This window comes from Balaenoptera musculus, chromosome 12, assembly GCF_009873245.2.
Source record: "Balaenoptera musculus isolate JJ_BM4_2016_0621 chromosome 12, mBalMus1.pri.v3, whole genome shotgun sequence".
Classification (NCBI taxonomy): Eukaryota; Metazoa; Chordata; class Mammalia; order Artiodactyla; family Balaenopteridae; genus Balaenoptera; species Balaenoptera musculus.
Genome location: NC_045796.1, coordinates 25,856,629 through 25,878,007, shown reverse-complemented (window position 1 = coordinate 25,878,007; position 21,379 = coordinate 25,856,629). Strand labels below are relative to the sequence as shown.

General features: G+C 41.7%; 1 protein-coding gene across 3 annotated transcripts in view; it reads right to left on the bottom strand.

The window, feature by feature from the left end:
- The window catches only part of NHSL1 (NHS like 1), a 239,398-nt gene that overhangs the window by 123,273 nt on the left and 94,746 nt on the right, over window positions 1-21,379 (bottom strand). For 2 of the 3 annotated variants that reach the window (XM_036871759.1, XM_036871761.1), the window contains exon 2: window positions 5,634-5,993. In XM_036871759.1, coding sequence (XP_036727654.1) covers window positions 5,634-5,835 — 202 coding nt within the window. In that variant the 5' untranslated portion in view covers window positions 5,836-5,993. Of the gene's footprint in view, window positions 1-5,633; window positions 5,994-21,379 lie in introns of those variants that run through there. The other variant, XM_036871763.1, reaches the window with a different exon arrangement.

The following is a 21,379-nucleotide window of genomic DNA, read 5'->3' as shown; positions in this document are numbered from 1 at the left end:
CTTTGGGGCTGTTATTAAGTATAATGAGGGTGACAAGAACACAAGCACTGCGATACCACGATACCACACCAGTCGATCCGATAACCGAGATGAGACGGCTATTAAGTGACTGACGGGCGGGATACCCTGAGCAAAAGGATGATTCACGTCTCTGGCAGGACAGGGCAGGATGTTGGTAGCTTTCATCATGCTATTCAGAATGACGTGCAATTTAAAACTTATGAATTATTCCTGGAATTTTCCTTTAATATTTTCGGATTACAGTTGACCACGGGTAACTGAAACCGTAGGAAGTGGACCCGTGGATAAGGGGGGACTACGGTATTTGTAGTTTAGGAAGATCACTCTGTTTACAGTGTAGACCCAAGAACAGCTCAAAGGCGGCAAGAGTGAAGAGAACAAGAGTAGAAGACCATTCAGAAGGCCAGGGAAGAGCTGATGAGGGCCTGGACCACAGTAAGGATGGACAAATGGGTGCAGACACAACAGGCCTTGAGGTAAAACTCATAAGATTGGAGCTACCTGAAGTATTTGATAGGAAATACTGTGGTAAAAACAAAACACACACACACACATCATTCAATTTGATAGAAAATGATAGATAAACCCCAAACCCCTGAAATTACATGAAAATATAACACTTTCTATGACTATAATATTGATACATAATTATATAAATATAATATGAATTGTAAGAGACATAAAAATTAACCCTAATTAATGTGCAGTGTCTTTTTAAATTATTTTTAAAATAACTGTTTGAAAAGAACAATTTCCAAAAAGTTTTCAAAACCCAGTAAAGACATTTCCATGGAAAAGAACACAGGCTATATTAACTATATTAACTATAACTATACGTTAAATTGTAAATTAATTAATTAATTGAATTTTAAAAAAGAAAGAAAAAGAACACAGGTTACTCACTTCCAAACCCAAGCTCTGACAATACGTGACTTCCTTCATTACTCTACGATACTTCCAGTAATCTAAATAAGTATCTAAGTCTCAAAACAAACCCACAAACTTTTAAAAACAAGTAAATAAAAGAAGGGTATTAGTTAAAATATCATTTCAATAGAACTTCATCAATTTAATAACAAACAGGATCATTTTTGCAATAAAGCAAGGCAGCGAGACAACAGAGATTCCCAACTTCAAAAGAAAAAACAATCAAAGGTTAATAAAGGGCAGTCTCGATGAACCAGATAAAATATTAAGTGGCACTCACTGTCTCTCTCACAGAATCTCAGCTTCAGTAGAAAGAAAGAAAACATTACATTCCTGCACTGAGAATATTCTTCTTCTCTCTTTTTATTAAGACACCAAGATAAACTCCATTGAGCTATTTTTCCAACGTACATAGTGACCCTCAGGATAAATATTACTTGTTTAATTTTACTATCAAATTTGGGGTTCTGCTTTGACAATATCTGCTAATATTTTTCAGGTTTTTTTAACGCCATGAAGGAAATGTTCTTAAATCTTATACTGTTAAGGATTTTATGATCAAAAATAAATTACAGGTATTTACATAGAAACAGGATCTTGACCTTGCTGCTTTTGGTCTGCCATGCCATTTTCCTCCACTGTAATATCTGAAGTCACTGCTAATCTAATTATGCACAAGGATTCTGTTTTCTGCAACTATTTTATTAGGGAGGACACTGGGATGAAATTATTTTAAATACAGCCGACGCCACACAATTGATTATCTAGTGTATGGATTATTCATTACCCTTGATATCTAGTAAGGTCATTCTCTGGTCATTTTTGTCATTCCTGGAAAGGGAGGGAACGGAAATCCAAATGATTCAAATTTTGTAATGCTGTTAATACATATGGCAATGTCCAGAAGAACAGAATGAAAGCATTTTTTAAATTGCAGCCTGGCATGTCAATTACCCAGTCTCTTGACCTGCCAATACCAGGATCATCAATCATGCCTCTGCCCAGCTGAACACGGAACTGGGGCTCCAACAAAACACGCTCTGCTCAATGAGAGGATACGCCATTATTATTCCTCCTCTTTTGGTTTTAATTGACAAGAGAAGAGTAAGTAAGCAAGATAGGGGAAGCACAGAATAAATACTACTGGTCATTAGTTTCCCTTGAGAACCTTCCACAGTGCTGGAAACAAAGCAGGAGCTCATTAAATATTGTTGAAATCAATGCACAGCCAGAAGACCATGCAAAACATGGAAATGCTCCAGATAAAGTACCTTCTCATCTAAGCCACTCACTTTACACTTTTTCACAATTATCCTGCATTTTCTCTTTAATTCTCCCTTAAATGCCTTATCTGCTTCTCCACTGAAGTATGAACTCCATGACTTCAGGGCCTGTGCGCTACATTTCTCCGTATCCCACACGTGGTACTCAATGAGAATTCCTCCTAAATACTCTCACAACTCCACGTGAAAAGCAACATATGGTGTCATCTACAGCTGACTTCTACTTTTTGACTACACAGGCATCTAGTAAAACAGCTCATGACTCACTAAATGTAACATTCAAAAGAACAGTGATTCACACCCTTGATTTTTATGGCTAATTAAGTTGAAACATCATCTGCTGTTAGAGTGGGTCACATCACACGAAGAATATAAGGACGGGTCACTGCTGTTACTCAATTCATTTTTACCTTCCAGAGTACAAATGTCAATGCAAGAGGGTTTTGAAACTTCCCATGTGCTAGAACAAGAGAAAGCACACAGGTCCTTACTTGTGATTGCTTTGGACACATAAATGCGTATCTTCTAGTCACTTTTTAGGCTCAGGAATTTTATCCTTAGCTTTTCGAGTATAAACGGTAACACTGGATTGTAAAGCTATGGTTCTATGTACTGATAGATATCCATAAAGGTAACCACTCAAACACTTTATTCTGATGTTACTGATAAGTAATCTAGCGTGGAGATTCACTATAAAAAGAACTTCTAAAACAAAACTTGAAAGAACTGTTTTATAAAATGAACGTGCATCTTATTCAACATACTACCTACACTGATAGTAGGGATTCGGTGGTCTAATTGTGCAAAGCAATGCGACCTGGAGATGTAGGCAGGGAGCAGGGCAAGCACTGTGGCCTTGCAGCAGCTGCTGGATGGGAGGGAGAAAGCCTGTAGAACCGGCCACCTCACCGGACACCTCATCAGACAGAGATCCCTTGGGGGGGTGGGGCGGGTAGAGGGAAGAACACAGACAGGACCACTGACGCAGGCTGACTTGTTAAGCTACACTGCCCTACTTCTGGCTGTCACTGCTTGATGGCAGTATATGTATGCATGGGAGAAGAAGGGAGAGCAGGCTTTTGGAAACCTGTGTATATCAAAAAATGTGAATATAAGGTCGGGGGTTAGGGAGCAGGCTGAAAGGAAAGTGGATTTGGATGCCTGTGGTCTAGGCAGACAGATACAAAAGAAAGATGCTACACAATCCCCATCAGACCAATATGTCTTCGATGCATATTTATTTGCAAACAAATCCTAATATGGCCATTGGGCATTCTTACTGACTGATAATCCTTGTTAGACATTTAGCTTATTTGATGCTCCAAAAAAAAAAAAAAAGAAAGAAACAAAACTCCAATCCTGTATAACTTTTCTGAAAGATTTTCCCTCTTTTGATCTGTAAGCGTAAACAAATGTCACTCTGTATTTCTCCAAAGGAAAGAATTATGTGGAATAAAGATCAACTGTTATAATGCCCCTGAGGCAACATGTCAAAGTTGGGAGCCAATTTTCTTTTGCAAGTCAAATATGAAAAAAGAATCTAAGACCACGAATTCTGATCTATAGGCAGCTTTTTAAGGACTTTCCCCTAACTGCACATGTCAAAAGTGATAATATTATCCATGTCCAACTATTTCTAAGCACCATATAAATTTACACACTGTATTATGCCACCATTTATCTTCATGAGGCTACTGTATCCCCTATTACTGTAAGGGATAAAGGGCACAATCTTTTGTATTGTTACATAAACAAGTCCTCCCTCTACAAATCGCCCCTGGTCTTTACAATGACTTCTTTATTTTTCACAAGTCAAGTGTACAGTATTTGCTTCATTTCCCAACTAAAACTAATCCATGCAAATTCACAGCCTCTTTCCCTTTAGCGTTAATTTAGATGGCGCATCTATGACGGAAATCCTAAAGCCGCGTGCTCACATGTACACAATCTTTAACAGAAACTTGACAGCGGTTGATTTAAAACAAAACAAGTCATAAAAAAGCAACCTCTGGCAAAAGCCAAAAGAATTAAAACTACACCCTCGCGCGACCACAGCACTACTGTATCCACCCTTTGAACATTACAACCCACCCATTTACCAAAACCGCAGCTTATTCCTGATTTAGAAAAGTAAAGTTCATGGACTTACTAAACTACACAACTCCAGCCAGAAAGCACAAATGGCTTTTCTACGCCTGGCAATTATACAGCATCTGAACTAAAAACCTGTGTATTTCGGCTCAGTATCAGCAGACCACTGTGGACCCCCTTCTTGACATAATAAACAACTGACATCTTCAAAGAGCATTAACTAGGCCCTCTTGTGCCACAGTTTAACAGACAAGAGCAAATGGCTTAACCCACATTATCCATGAAGAAGGGTGCGTTTAATTCTCAGTCCATGGAATATAATTACTGTCCCCATAAGCACATATTTAACTCAGTTCTCTCATGTTTCAGCAGTTTTATTTCCCAAAAGAAGGGGGAGGACAGGTCCCTGAAAGGTTTTAGTGAGGCTTCTCTTGGCACGGGAAGAATGTGATAAACAGGGAAAATACAAGCATGCGGAATGTCTGGACGAGGTTCCTTTGTAAACCTTAAACAGTGCTCCCCCACTGGGCTGTGACACAGCTCTGAATGGAGAAACCATTTTAGAGCCTAACAATTCAGTCTCTCCAGTAAACATTCTAAAAGGAAGACCTCAGAAATTCTAAATATAGAACAGGGGTGTGTTCAAGAAACACTGAAATAGTTCCCTCTTTTCCACCAGGACTGATATTTTTCTTCACCTTGAAGAAGACAAAACATGCTAAACCTGAGAACAGAGACCAGCAATGGTCTGAAAAGGAACTTGAAAGAAATCCAAAAACTCCTTCTGGCCACGATATCAAGGGCCAGCACTTCGTGTGTTCATTTCCTCGATGTCACCCCAACACCTGTTTAATTCAAGCGTGCATGTAATTCATCAGTCTTCTTAAAGAAATATGCAAAAAGTTTACCCACGATTCCCAAAGTTTTCTCAGCACACTGTTTCAGAAAAGGGCTCCATGTCCTAACTTTCAATTGTTGTAGAGAGCAGAAGATTCCTCCCAGGATGTAGTTTACCACTGAACTTTGCACAAGTCACATGAGTGTGTGGATATGATTGGGGGGGGGGGCAGTACTGAGGACACATAACAGCTATTTTATCCTTCTCAGAAGGACACAATCTCAGGTTGAATCTAATTGAAGGAGCATTTCTATTTTAGACACGCAAACAAATGAGTGACCCTGAATTCCAATACAAAAACACACAAAAACTCCTAACGGGGCCAAAAATCGTGAACAGAAATCAGTGACAGAAACAAAGAATTCTAGATAGTAAACTCCTAAAAACGTTTAAATAAATAAAAGTCAAGTCACCTTTTCTGGGCTGGATTCTGTAGGTCCAGTTTTCATCATCCGCTTCCACCTGCTGCCCACAAACCGAGAGCTCTCCATCACTGCGAAACAGCCTCTTTGTCTGCCTGGACAAGGAGGAGAAATTTATCCAACTCACAGCACGTGAGAGGGAACCTGGGTTTGACTTGAGTCTGAAGGAACCTGAAGAGCCTTCCTTTTTCATCTTCTTTCACATCAGGATCAACTATAGACAAAGGACAGTCCAGCCAACAAAAAGCTCGTTTTTAAAAATCGTTCCAGGTCCTTTCAATGAAACTGCTCCTTCCTACTTGTTCAGACAATACTGAGAGTCAGGCAGGGCATTCTGCAGAAAGATTGCTTCTATGTCACCCAGTTATAAAGAAAAGAAAAATGAGAGATTAGGAAACAAAAAAAAAAAATTTTTTTTTTTACCCTAGCCACATTGTGGTACCTGGTCTCTCTAGATCAGGACTATCCACAGTCCCCACCTCGGCCCCAGAAAATATGAAAATAAAAATAACTAAAAGTATAATTTTAAAAATGAAGCAGGGTGTTCATTTCAGGAACGCTTGTCAGGACTTGGTGAAGAACAGGACCAAGGCACTCCGACTCTTTGGTGTGTACCTAGCATCCCATACTGTAATCCTACTCCTCTCCCAGGCATGTTTCCCCACAAGGGCAGAAAGCCAGCCGTCTGTTGCAGACAGAAGGAACTCCTCAGCTGGAGAGAAAGATTCAGCATCAACCCAGGCGCCTAGTTTAAAGTTCACCCACACAGGTGACTTGGGAGAAATCAAAGAGTTCAGCTCACTTGCCCCAGCTCAGCACAGAATCGTAAACCACCCACTTGCCCTCTTTCCTGTCTGTGAAGCACTCAGGAGCCACAGGACTCCACAAACAATAAAACGGGCTGTGTGGCTATTGCTTGGATTACAGAGTAAGCGCTCCTATGAAAGGCGATAGGCTTTCCCAACACTGAAGCCACCTCATTGGAGACAAAAAACCCCGCCTCCCTGCAGTCAATACTTCAGAGGCAGCTCAAACTTCTTAACTCCGGCAAAGCTACAGAAACGCATACACACTTCTGGACACTTTTTTTTTTTTAAAAGCCAAAACTTAATTATCATCAGACCACGCTTCTGGAAGCGGGATTTTGTGAAGGAACTTTCAAAGATTATGTAGTTATATACACATCCAGCATTCCTAAGTGGATTTAGGAATGTCATCATCTAAAGAAATGTACTTCCAAAGGGAATAAAACTGACCCAGCTATTATGTCACTCCCAGCTTTCAGCGAAGGTGAAATGCAGCCGTTCTTGCACCTGTCATTGCCTCCTGTCTTCCACCAGCAGCCAGAGTTGGGGGCTGATGAGCCACTTCTGCCTCCCCACCGGCAGCCCCTGGGGGTCATTCCTCTCTGGCTTTGAATGATCATCCTATCACAGAGAACCATAATCTGAGAGCTATGCTAGTAGCTTTTAGCTGTAGGCTCTAGCCCTTTGTAAACCCTTAATCAGGGCATGCAAAATATCTAGAGCCACATGTTGGAATGCATTTGGGTGCATCATTTCACCCAAGGCCAACATAATTCCATGGTCCTAGGGGTATAAAGAACTTCTGCAACTTCTCATCACAGAGACTTGGGTCAGTATCCTCTCCCCAAAGTCATTCAGAGTAAGGGCAAGTAGAGAACTGGGTCCATCTCACTCTCCTGTAATAGCAAATATATTAAAGCTAACAAATTACAAAAGAAAATAAACTTTGATTAAAAATAATAAAAGCAGGATTTTGCATCATACATCTACTGCAATTCACTGAGATTGTAAGAAAAAGGCTCTACACGCCTACCAGGACTGGAACATTTATAGAAGAAAAACACAGAGCAGCTGCCAAGTGTTCCTTGGATGGACAGCTCATATTACCATGGAAACCATGACAGAGAACAGGTACTAGGACTAAAGGGCAAAGGTGCAGAACAGTCCAGGTAGCAAAAACATGGACTCAGTATAAAAGCTCAAAGTGTCCTCAAGAAATCACGTAGTTTAAACCCCTCAATTTACTGATGGAGAAATTCAGGTCCAGAGAACGTATGTGATTTGATCACTATTATAAGGGCAAAAATGATATAATTACATATAGCATCAATGGCTAACATCAAAGTTCAAATATCCAATATTCTTTCTGAGTCAAAGACTTTGAGAAACTCAAAATATAAAATTAAACTTAGAAAAAAAAAAAGACCCTCGTGCCAGAAAATACAAAACATCCCAAATGCTGCTTACCATTTCAGATGTTCATGGGACCCCCTGACATCCAAGTATGCATTCTTTAAGGATCCATGGACCCCAAACAAGGAACACAGTGGTATCCCCACTGATGTCTACATCCTGCAGTTACAGTTTTAATTTAGAAATATCTAAGCCCTGAAATAAACCTCATGCTGTCCTTTATATTCAGGAAGTGCTTTTGAACATTGTCCCCAGACCAGCTTCCTTGGAGTGTGCACATATACACATACAATAGCATAGATGAATTGATGTTATTAGTAACTGGTGTGTTTTCCTCTGGTACCTCCTACACACATCTGGGAAAGAGCTGATGGGAGGGGCTAGAGGAATATTCACTGCCAAGCAATCAAGAAGCAAAACTGGTCCATTCAAGGACTACACTCATGACTCTTCCTCAAAGTAAATACGCACTTATGCTGGACTTCAAAGAAACTTAATGGATTTCCCATCATTCACAAGACCGATGGATATGTTTGCATATAACCAATTCTCCATCTATTAGCTATTCTGTTTCTGTTATACTGAGCTTTGATTATTAATATCTTCACTTATGTAAAAGAAGGTCAAATAACTTAACTACTTTTACAACTGGACCAGAGTTCCCCTATGGCCAAGATAAAATATAATGACTTAAATCAGCTTTGTAGGAAATATTTGTATTTTAACTATCTGTGTTAGATATGTACTCCAATTAGCTTAGAAAAACATAAGTGAACTGCTTAAAAAGCTATTACATTCATTCAACCTATATTTATGCAACAACTATGATGAACCACACACTTTAAGTATCTGGACTATCAACCCTAGGGCCATACAAATCTACCCCTGCCCACAGCATCGGGGTCATGGCTACTTTGTGCCACGCACATCACATATACTATTGCTAATCTTCATAATAACCCCACAGTGGAAAATCCCTACTTTCAGAATATAACCTGTTTCTTCAAATATTAGATTCCACTATAATCTTCAATGTAATAAAACATCATAATTTAACCATTTTTTCACAAAAAATCTACAGTAGAATACACTCTTCCCAGACCTTTTAAACAGACATGCTGAACAGATTTGATCCACACTCCTTACTGTGCAGTGCTTTCCCATCTCCCCCCTCACTGTCAGGCTGTCAAAGTGAAACTTCTGTTGTCATCATACGTGCCAATAACTGCTCCCTTCCTACCATTTTGCCCCTGCTGAGCTTCAGGCAACAGGAATCAGATAAATAATCTTGCTTAAATTATATGCTTCATGGGAGTCATGAGCACTCACGGAGTGAAATACATAGCTTTAGTGGAAGGAAGGGCTTTGTTACAGTTGCCTCCTGGCCAGCACCCTTGTCCTTTCACTTGCGAGATGGAAGCCCAGGGGTTGAAATGGCTGGAGGAGCAGCCTCTAGATAACGACTCCCACGTAGACCGAAACCAGGTTTATGATTTATTGCCTCTTCTATATTAAGTTCTTAGCACTTGAGGGTGGTGAGGAATTTACCCAACGTTACTGACAAAAAGACAAGAAATTACTCTGTATTATTTCAGGAATGATTTAAGTAATACATTAAAGAAAAGTTAACTATAAGAACTGGGATGCACCAGAATATATTACTAAGGGAAGTTCTAGAATCAACTTCTTTGAGAATTCCTGAGTCAAATACCCATTAATTTGGAAAGATTTATTTATATTTCCACCAAGAGTCAAAGGGATAGATTGAATACGTTTGGAAAGTCCTTGCCAAAAGACACAATATTTCATGTTTCCGTATATACCGACATCCTTAAAGATGAGTTAAGCTCAAATGGAAGTTTTTGATTTAATAAAAATTGTTAAACATGACAGGATATAGGATTAGACAAATCTCTCAACTCAGTCAGGCATGTAATTGCTGCCCTTGCCATCTGTGTAAAATGCCAGCCAGGAGTAGGAACTAATTTCAAGTGCCATCAGTTTTTTGGCCTCAAGGGCCACAAAGGAGCATTATAACTTTTCATTTCCATGTGTACCTTTTCTGCCCTGACCCTCTGTTACAGAGTCTAAGCTCGTACTGCTAGCCACACAACAGGCCAATCATCGAGAGGTAAGTTGCTGGGGCAAAGGATAGCGACTTTATTTGGGAAGCCGGCAACCAAACAGAAAAGATGGTGGGCTTGTGCCCCCAAAGAATCATCTTGCCTGAGTGAGAATTCAGGCTCCTTTTATACTAAAAGGGGAGGGAGTAAAGTCAAACATTTCCTGATTCCCATCAGCCTCCAGAGGGGATGTGTTAATTTCATCCTCCCTGCAGTCATTCACAGGTGGGCCTGGTCAGGATGTTTCCCGTGAGCTAAACAAAGGTATTTTAGCTTAATGCTCATTACCTGGGAAGCAGGGTTCCCAGAGAGTGGTGATTATGTATAATTTAAGCTTATAGGTAACATCCCTTTAGTGATTAACTTGTAATAGAATACAAAAGGTTCTTCTTCCTTATTACACCTCTCCCTCAAACCTGGAAGGAAGAATAGGAGAGGCAGAACCCTGATGTCAGACACCAACGGAGAACAGTGCTGTATGGTCAGAGTGGGTAGGGGTGCTGGCTTGGCTGGAATGGGGCGCACAAACAGAAGGCTTAAGGAACAGAGACAAGGGTGAAAAAAACATATACTGCAGCAAGGAGAGTCACTCTCAACTGTGTCTTGTTCTAAAGCAGCCCTGACTGGGTAGAAGCAGTGAAGTGTGGACCCTATCAGATTACCCCATGAGTCACCGAGACCGTCAGCTTCTAGGACAGGGTGCAGTAGTTTTTCCAACTGTCATCTCTTGTAAATAATTGAAGAGTAGATTCAAATGCAAACTTTCTATGAGGTAATTTGTACACACGCATAATGAAAGCTTATCTCAACATCTAGAAGTAAACAGTTCGAGCCAGACATGTATCACTAACAACAAAAAACCCATGTTGCCCCCAGGGCCACAGCAAGCTAACTCCTACAGTACCCTCCTTCCTCATCCCCCTCCCATCCCCTGCGGAACTATGCAACTGATCTACTCAAGAAGGAAGTCAGAGAAGATGAAACATTGCCAATTAACTATTCAGAGAGAGGTCTATTTTTAGGGTTCTCCTTACCTGCCACTGCTTCAATACTTAAAAGAAAAAAAAGCTCTGCCTTTGCGTTGAGCTTTAGCTTTGAAAGTCAGAATAGGTCCCTTTCGATGGAATTAATAGTGTTTCCCTCAATTGGAAAGATTAAATGCAAACACTTGTATTTATGTATCACCACAAGCCTAAATCCCACCTTTCAGTGTCTTCATGTCTGAAAAGGACTCCTGAACAGTTCTGACACGAAGCCTTAGTGACACTGTTCCCACAGGATCACTTGATACAGGAGCAATATGGCAGCACATTACTGCTCTCAACCCCCTGGGATCTGGCGTGCTGCAAGGGGGTAAGGCCTGTCCCTGGTCAGAAGCTGTCACTGATGGATACTGTCACTGATGTGTACTGTGTACTGTGCACTGTTAGGGGCTTGCCAAGAATGCAAACTTTGCCCCAACCTTGACCAAGAAAATGTCCCCATCCGAGAAGTTCATACGAGAAGCTCCCCTAAAACTGAGCATTCACTTTGAAGATCAAGGATGAACCTACTCTGAAACTGAAATAAAACTCCAAATAAAAAAAATTTTAATCATAATCTCCTTTGTACTTCATACCTCTCCAGATCCTTGTAATTATTATTTTTTCTTACTTACTCAACCAGTTCTTCACAAACTTGTCTTGCACATAAATCATAGGAAATCTTATTAAAACACAGAGTCTGATTCAAGTCTGGAACAGGGTCTGAAATTACAAATTCCCAAAGCACCCAGGTAGGGCCCTGGACCATCTTCGACTTAGCACAGTACTAGCCAATAACGCTCCCCAAAGGCAGGGATCTCATCCTTTTCCCTCCGTGTTCCCTACGGTACCTAACACACAGCCAGCACTAACCAATGCTGGTCACAAGAGTGAACAACAGAATCGTCTACTCATTCCCGTGTTCCCTCTTTCTTTTGATCTTATCAAGTTCCAGGTCAAAGAGATAATTTGACCTTTATAACTAAATTCCATTCCTTTATCACCAAGTTACAAAAAGCAGAAGTAAAATTTGTAAACTGTTAAAAATATATAATCTGAATTAAAGGGTTAATAATAAATTTCCATTATCCATGGAGTTATACTGCATCACTGTGAGAAGACAGAGGGTCATTAACTGCTAGGCAGCATGCTTTTCTTAATTTGTAAGGACATCTACATTGCTTCCATCCACCAAAACTCTGGAATTCAATGATCCCACCCAGAACCTGGGGCAATCCACAACGAGCCAAAATCAGAAAAGCAGCCCACATCCTACCTGGTAATCCATGCAGACAGGCTGGGACCTCCTGGGTTCCACCATGTAAATTTAGTTGCTCTGTGGCAGTGGAAAAAATTTTTTCGTTAAGTTTTTCCTGGTACATGATTAAGACAAAAATAATTTTTTCAGTCAACCTTCAGTGACCTTCCAAAATGTTTATTCTATTTGGCTCTATCTTTAAAACTATATTCATGGGCTTCCCTGGTGGCATAGTGGTTGAGAATCTGCCTGCCAATGCAGGGGACACGGGTTCGAGCCCTGGTCTGGGAAGATCCCACATGCCGCGGAGCAACTGGGCCCGTGAGCCACAACTACTGAGCCTGCGCGTCTGAAGCCTGTGCTCCGCAACAAGAGAGGCCGCGATAGTGAGAGGCCCGCGCACCGCGATGAGGAGTGGCCCCCACTCGCCGCAACTGGAGAAAGACCTCGCACAGAAACGAAGACCCAACACAGCCAAAAAAAATAATAAATAAATAAATAATAAATAAAAAAAATTAAAAAAAACAAAACTATATTCACTACGGCTCTACAGAGCACACTGAATATATATATTTTTTAACAGACATTTTATCATTTCAGCTATTCCCTTTATTATATATACTACCATTCCATGCTAAACATGTGTTAAATATTGCTGATACCAGCAATGATTCCACTGAACCAGACAAATGTGTGAGAAATAAATGAGAAATTCGAACATTAAAAAAAAAAAGGTGGGAGAAAGAAAACTTGAAAAGTTCTGCAACCAGTGAGCAGCAGTGGCAATGCCCGTCCTGCTTCCGGCCACACTGTTCTAACTGCATCACCTGCTGCCAGCTTGGTAGGTAAGTGTAGAGTCAGAATGAAGAAATCACAAACTTTCCTGTTGGTTTCCTCCCTCTAACAAAAACCCTGTGAAATATGTATTATCATACCTATTTTACAGATGCAGATACCAAGGATAAAGGTGATAAAGTGACTTGCCTAACAACCCCCCACCAACTCATTAGGTAGCAGAGTTGAGATTTGAGCCGAGGTCTTTCCTACTCCCAAACGCTGCCCTTCCTTCGACCACGCAGACAGCCACGGCCGCGGGCCTCTCCCCTGGGCTACCACAATACCCTGGGACAGGGGCCCCCTGCTTTCAGCTGCGCTCCCCTCAGAGCCGCCCTCCACGGGCCGGCTCACACTATATTCTAGGCCCCTGGGCCCTTGACCCTTTTGTGCCTCCATCTGCCAAAACATCTCTCATCTTTTTCACCTGCTTAATTTTTACTCAACCCTCAAAATTTCTGCCAGGAGCTATCTCAGTTGAAATAAGCAAACGTTTATTAGGCGCTCTACGGCTTAACTGCTGCTGCATAACAAGGCACCCCAAAACTCAGTGGCCTGAAACAACAATCATTTAGGATTTCTCACGATTCTGCGGGTCATCTGGAGGGCAGCTAACCTAGGCTAGACTCGGCTTGGGGTGGCTCTGCTCCAGTATGTCCGAGACTGAGAAATTTCCTAGGACATGGAAATTATTTTAAAATGGGGGCAGTCCCAGGCACACTGGGATGGTTGGTCACCCTAGGGATAACCTGTAGTGCTTCTCCTCCCTCCTAGGACCAGCAGGCCAGTCCAGGCTTACCTTTCTCGTGGCAACGGCACCAAAGAGCAAAGCTCAACTGCACCAACTTCTTCTGCACCAGGGCTGCTAACATTCATTGGCCAAAGCAAGTCACGTGGCCAAGCCAACTTGATTGGGGCGGGGCAACACACTGCACTCACCTGAGCAAGTGAGGGGAAGGGAGTGCCTATTTCTGAATCTCATCTACCACAGGCACCTGCTGGGCAAGTTACTGAGGGTGAGAGACTCCTAGGACATCATTCCCGACCTCAGGGATTAGACTGCATTAGATGCCACGTTCCCATGGCACACCATGAAGAGAAATGCTGCCCTTCCCCTATCACATCTGAAATCATGCATTTGCCACGGAAGACTCTAAGCTGCCCAAGTGGGAAACCGAGGCGTGTACAGTACCTAGCATACAGTAAGGACTAAATCAATGCTTGTTAAACTAAACTGGTCAATTATATGCCCTTCATCATCTCATAGTCAACTCTCTTATTATATATACTCCAGTTTCTTTACTGGACTACCTTTGACATGCTCCCACACAAAATGATGGATTACACGCAGGGGTCAGCAAAGTTTTTTGTAAAGAGCCAGAGAGAAAATATTTTAGGCTTCGTCAGCTCTACGGTCTCTGCTCCAACGACTCTATCTGCCATTGTGGCAAAAAAAGCACCATACAATATGTAAACCAATCAGGGTGGCTGGGTTTCAATAAAACTTCACTTACAAAAACAGGTGGTGGGCTGTATTTGGTCCCTAGACCATAGCCTATTGACCCTGGGTTAGAAGAAAAAGTAGGAATGGCACTCGGAGTTGTGCAGACTGCACAAGCACAGATAGTTCAAACCAGTGTTTCCCAAAATGTGTTCCTTAGGATACCGGTATCAGAATCAACTTGGATTGGGGTAGGCGAGTTAGGAGGCCAGGAGGACTTGTTAAAAATGCACATTCCTGGATCCTATTTAGTTCACACCTCTGGAGAGGAACCTGGGAGTCCACATTTAAATGAGTCTCATGCATGTTACAATTTGAAAATCACTAGTTTCAACAATCACGTATTTCAACACTACGATTCAAATAGATATGCAGAATTCAAATCTTTACGCATAATTTCACTAAAAATGCACAAACATTATATCAAAGTATAGATATAATACCAAATGAATACAAAATAGACTAGGATGATATATCGTAGGATATTACAAGCAGGATATAGTATAACAAATTTTTAATTTTTTTACTTTGGCATTTGTTTTTCCATAATTTGTATGCTAAACACAGGCTATAAATGTTTTAGTCAAGTAATGTTTAATTTTCATGCAGAATTATTTTAGACATAGAGAAAAGGAGAGAAATCAGCACAGATTTAATAGTTAACGTATGGCTATACTTGTTTCAGTTTTTTTAAAAAAAAGTAGTACAGATAAATTTCCCTCTTGTCCCCAATCTCACAGTGGTAACATCATTCTAAATTTGGTGTGTATCATTCCCAAACATATTTTCCACACTTTTTCTACATACCAGTGAGGTCATCAACAAGACACAGTACTGTTTTGTGTGTCAAAGTTTTATAAATTATATTATAGTGCAAATCATTCTTTTTTTTAAATTTATTTACTTATTTTATTTATTGATTTTTGGCTGCTTTGGGTCTTCGTTGCTGCGCGTGGGCTTTCTCTAGTCGTGGCGAGCGGGGGCTACTCTTTGTAGTGGTGCGCAGGCTTCTCATTGCAGTGGCTTCCCTTGTTGCGGAGCACGGGCTCTAGGCGCACGGGCTTCAGTAGTTGTGGCTCATGGGCTCCAGTAGTTGTGGCTCATGGGCTCTAGAGCGCAGGCTCAGGAGTTGTGGCGCACGGCCTTCGTTGCTCTGTGGCATGTGGGAACTTCCCGGACCAGGGCTTGAACCCGTGTCCCCTGCATTGGCAGGCAGATTCTTAACCACTGCGCCACCAGGGAAGCCCTGCAAATCATTCTTAAAGTTATTTTTATAAAATAGTTAATATTTAAAAATTTCCACTCACTCTGCAACCAGAGGCATGATGGGTAAAGGTACCATGGACCTGGTACCTCTCATGAACCAATTCACCTGATCCTTTCCCTACAACCTTGTTTAGGTAATTAAAGGAACACTTCACAGCAGGGTATGTCTAAGAAAAATCGATATCTAAGCTTCTACACTCGATGTGCAAATCTGCTTAAGGGAATGGCCTTTTGTGTTTCTCCCACACCCTGTGTCTACTAAAATTTCACTCGTTGCATAAGTGTGTTTTCTTTAAAAGCTTAACAAATTTAAGCTTTCTGGAACACATGAAAATATAACAAAGCATATAATGATGGCTTTATATGTTTTTCTCTTCATTCAGCTCAACAATTTTTATAGTCATCAAAATCTCCAAGTAAAAAGGCTACTTAGAGAAGAGCAATTCAATCTGATGATGATGACTTTGGCTGTCCCTGTACAATCACATTTGTCACAGTCTTAATAAACTCACTTTGATAAGGAGAAATTCAGAAAACAAATGGCCTAAAAGACACTTAAGACGTTCAGAAATTTTTGGTTGAAACACTTGCTCTCCAGGGTCAAAGTGAATGTGTTAAATCAAGGGAATTTTTGTTTCTATAACATGCTTCTTTAAGATGACGCAGTCAAAAAGAACTTCAAAGAAGGATGAAGTACTTCTACAAAATAAACACTAGACCCTTGTCACTGATGGCAGACTGGAGTGGGTGGATAGAGACAGGCTAGCACAGACGGAGGCATTAGTTACAGAGACTCCACCTTCTAATCTCCCTTCTCCCAGCCCAGCCACTCTGCTGTCTCCCTGAAACGCAGGGACAATGACGACAGGGTTCCCTCAAAAGGTCCCAAGTGAGCAGCACCCTCTCTTCTCATTCCTGGGCTCAACCCCCTGCAAGACAAAGACACCAGGGACCCTGAAAACTAACTGGGGAGATGCTGACATCATTAGCACTTGATAATTGGTAGGTTATTTTCACCTGAGGCAGCAGTAAAGAGGTAACCATGGATCTTACAGGACTTGAAGTAGAGGTGGCTGGTACACAAGTGGAGACGTCTGGTAAGGCCAGATGCAGGAGATTAAAATTGTGCCTGCATATATAGGAAGGGGATGGTGAGCTGCAAAGGAGGGTCAGACTTCCGTCAGGAAAACAGTTCACTCAACGCCAGCATCGTGAGGAAAAGAACCAAGCATGCAGGCCTCACCTACACAGACAAAATTCTCAAGGAACTGCACCTGTGTCATTTTCTCAAGGAACTGCTAGCCCCATTTCTCTTCCCAAATGAGGTGAGGCCATGAATGGTTTGAAGAAAAGTGTGAAATCCCGACAGGTTAAAAGTAATGACTACAAAAATAGCACAGGTGTAGCTTACTTCATAAGTAATGACAGTTGTGTAAAATAGCTAAAAAGTAAAGAAACTTCCAAATTTCATCACCAAATACACGCATGCACACACATACTCAAGATGTGCTCCAGCATCTTCTAAAGTTTAGTTTGCTGACAATATTTGGTAGAGGAGGAATGAATACAGAAGAAAAGTACCAGTTACTGTATAGTTCCATAAAATACACATTATTGGTTATAGTTGATAAGGAAATGCTTGGCTAAAAGTAAATTACAATTCAAAATAAGAAAAAAAGTTAACGGTGTCACATAACCTTTAATTTATCACATAGTGCAATACTGCTTGTTCAGGCTATAGGAAATTATAGTAGGTTGTAGCCTGTATCTGAGATTAGGTCAAAGGGTGTCACTTAAGGAAGTGACATCATTTAAGAATTACCTAAGTCAATTAAGAATTAATATGTAAGCATATGCTCAGCCATTTCCAGAAGAGACACCCTTTACAAAATGAGATTCCAATGAAGCCTGAGGAAAGTTCAAAATCTAACTTACCTATCTAAGGGACAGCCTCATACTAAAGAATAATTAAGGAATCAACAGCCTAATAAAATGTTTTGTCACCAGTCTAGTAAAGGTAGGAGAGAAAGATGAGGACAGAGGTGATGACCAGTAAGCATTTGTGGGTGTCCAGTGTCCAGAGCTGAGCACAGTGTCTGGAACCCTGTAAGTTCCCAAATGTCTGATGGCCTAGCCCTGCTCAAAGAAACACAGGATGGGTCAGGCTCAAGTGAAACTGCATTCGTTTTTTAAAAACGTTAAGTGCCAAACAAAAAACCCCAAACCCAATCTATGCATAACCTACTGAATAAGAATCTTTTACAAAAGGTGATTCTAATATTCACCCACGGTTGAGAATCAAGGCACTAATACAATTCCAGCTGGGCCTGACCCATCCTGTGTCTCTCTGGCCATCAAACACTTTGTCTGTGTAAGGTATGCCCCCTACCCCCAATTAAGAAACACCAATCTTTGAGAAAGTTTACATTTTGTTTACAGATAAAGCTAAGTTAATGCTGGTTCTGTGTTTCAACTAACAATATTTAAAGGAACAATAAAATGAAGAAGCCTGCCATTTTTCCAATTCTAACTTTTTAAAATGTTTAAAAGAGCATCAGATGCAAAGCATAAATTGGTCTCCTCAGAAGCTTCCTAGACAAAATCGGTGTCACTGGGGCCTGGGGGTTGGGGGGAAGGGGGGTACCCATCTGAAGGGCCGAGAACAGACATCGCCTTCCACAGTCACTAGGAAAACTAAGTCTTACACTCACGCTGATTGTTTGAATTACAGGAGCTTGGGACCAAAGGAGATCTTAGAGATTATTCTGTCATACACTTTCATCTTATAGATGAGGAAACAAAGAATCTGAAGGGTTTTGTGTGACACTGTGACACTAGCTCCATGGCTGCAGGAATTCCATCTAAGTAGTTTAACACTGTGTGGCCCAGCTTTTAACAGATACCCCAGAACATTTTTAGAAATTAATTGTCAGGTCATCAGCAAAGTTGGGACCCAGAGTCAGGCACAGTTTAAAATAATGATGATGGTGATGAAGATGATGCAACTACACTGAATATAAACTGATCTTAAGAGAGGTAAAGCAGTTTTCCAAGATTACACTCCTCCAATACTCCGGAGCCTGAATCCCATCTGTCTTCACCGTGGTTTTGAATTGCCAGAATCATTTGTCCATAGAACAGACATGAGGCATAAAAAAACCATTCTTTCTGAGATTAACACAGGTAACTGATCTCTCAGAATGTGTCGTTATTATTAGTATTTTAACACCTGGGCTGGAAAAAAGGTTCCAGAGAGAAGAGAAAATTAACTTTGTCAGATTTGCAACATTAAGTATACAAGGTTTAATTTAGAGCAGATGGCCTTATTAGAGATAAGACTTTTTGCCTCATCCATGATCCATTGAAAATCATGCTCAAAGCCTGACATGGTTTGCCTGTGGTTGACCAGCAGGTGGCAGAACAGAACAATCCGTCTTCTGTAAAGCCCCAAGCAGTAGAGGCTTGGGTAAATTCAGGGATGGAGTATTTGTAGTATTCAAACACTGGCCAAGCCTGGGTTAGGAACCAGCCAAGAATCCTGCATAAAACTCAAAACCTGACGGTATCTTATAAAATAGAAACAGTCGGGTATCCATTCACTTCAATAACCTATGGGTTAAAATTCCGAAGTGTCTTTCATACTTACACAGGCCGGATGGGTGAGGAGCTAAAGAAGAAAGATCACAGAGGGTGCTGTCCAGCCTTTAGGACATTCGGGCGTCCACGTCAGTGTTTCCTAAACCTGCCTGCTCGTCGGCATGACCTGGGGGGTGCTTATTAAAACACAAACTCTGGGGCCCCATCCCAGACACACAGAATCTCTGGGGAAAGGGCCAGGGAAGCACCTGGGGGTGCTGATCAGACAAGTTTGGGGGTCACTGGCTGTGTACTAACTACCTGGAGGGCAGGTACAGGTCAGGGTAGGCATCGACTGGCTGGGCGAGGCTGACTAACCTCACTGCCCAGCACGGGGTAGGGCCCTACGGCTGCCCAGCAAGCCTCCCCGTCAGCTGAGGGACCCGCCAGGCTCCCCACCCCTGACCCCGCATCTCTCTGTCCCTCCTTTTCACTCCCAAACCTCACTTATCCCATCTCCCCTCTCCTGGTTCACTCCTGCCTGCGGCTCACCAGCTGCAGCGTGAATGAATTTGCTACTTGGCATTTTCAGTCTCTTTTTCTAGAGGCTGCCCTCCTCTCCCTGTGACCCCCTCTACTGCAAACAACAAAACGCCTCCCCGCAGGTGCAGTGCTCCTCAACACACGTTCCGTCTGGAGCGGGGACAGTACGGCCCCCACTCATTGCTCACTCTCATCCTGCGAGTCCCTAACACCTCGTAAATGGGGAAAACAGCCTGACCACGGTTGGATCGCCCACCTCCACTGGGCCCTCGTCTTTCTACAGCATTTCTACGCTTACTTTGCACGTTGCCCAGGTTGTTCCAAACCATTAGGTTTTCCTTTCAGCCTCACTCCCACCTTCATACCCAGACTCAGAGATAACCTCCCTTTAAATAAAGCAACAGTCGAGATGTCCCTCTACCATTCTCCCTTCTGCCCTAAGGGAAATCCCCCCAGCTTCCAGCTTAGTTTGATCCATCTGGGCCTCCACGTTCTGCCACGTCAGCCTTGAACCGCAGCCCTGATCTTGTCAAATGCTGCTGAGGAGCCGCCGTTGCTAATCTAACCCAGGCTTCCCAGTCTTTGATTTAGGCCCCGTCAGCAGAGGCCGACCCACCCCCTTCTAGATTCATCTCAGTACCCCTTCCTCGGTTGCATGATTTCTGACCCTCCAAAGTGGCTGTTTATTTATGCACACCCTCACCCCAAGAACTCGCAAGGCACCACGAAGTTGGGCATATGGGATTCCTTAGTTTGCCATAGGTAACTGATGTCGAACCACCCATACTACCCCTTCTCCTGTCCACCAGTGATGGGCAACTCCTTGAGAAGAAATATGTTAATTCTGTTGGTGTTCAGTAGAAATTTACTGAATAGATCATGTAGGAAGCAAGACTTTTCCACTTTCCTCCCCTATCCCCCCAAGACATGCTCGTACAGCACAGAGAGGGGGACAGCACAAATATCTGAATTAGGCACAACTGGATTCCAATCTTGATTTCAACACATACTTATTGACAGTTTGATCTTGGGCAAGCCTCTGAATCCAGCCACCCACTGAAAACACAGAAACAAGAATAATACTGCCACCTAGTGGGGTTATGAGTCAAGCACATAGCACTGTAGGACGCCCTCAATGCATATATAGAAATCATTATTGTCAGGTGTATCTTTTTGAACTGGAGAATTTGCAAAATACAATCAGAAAAAAAATAGGTAAGGGACTATTGGCACCAGTTTATCAAAAAACAAAAACAAAAACCACTGGTAGTAAAATATTATACCATGGTTTAAGCTGCAGGAAGAAAAAGGGATAAAATTACAGAAACTTTCACATATGATTTAACTTTGAAAGTTACCCTTTAAAAATATTTGGTTTTTTTTTTTTTGGTACAA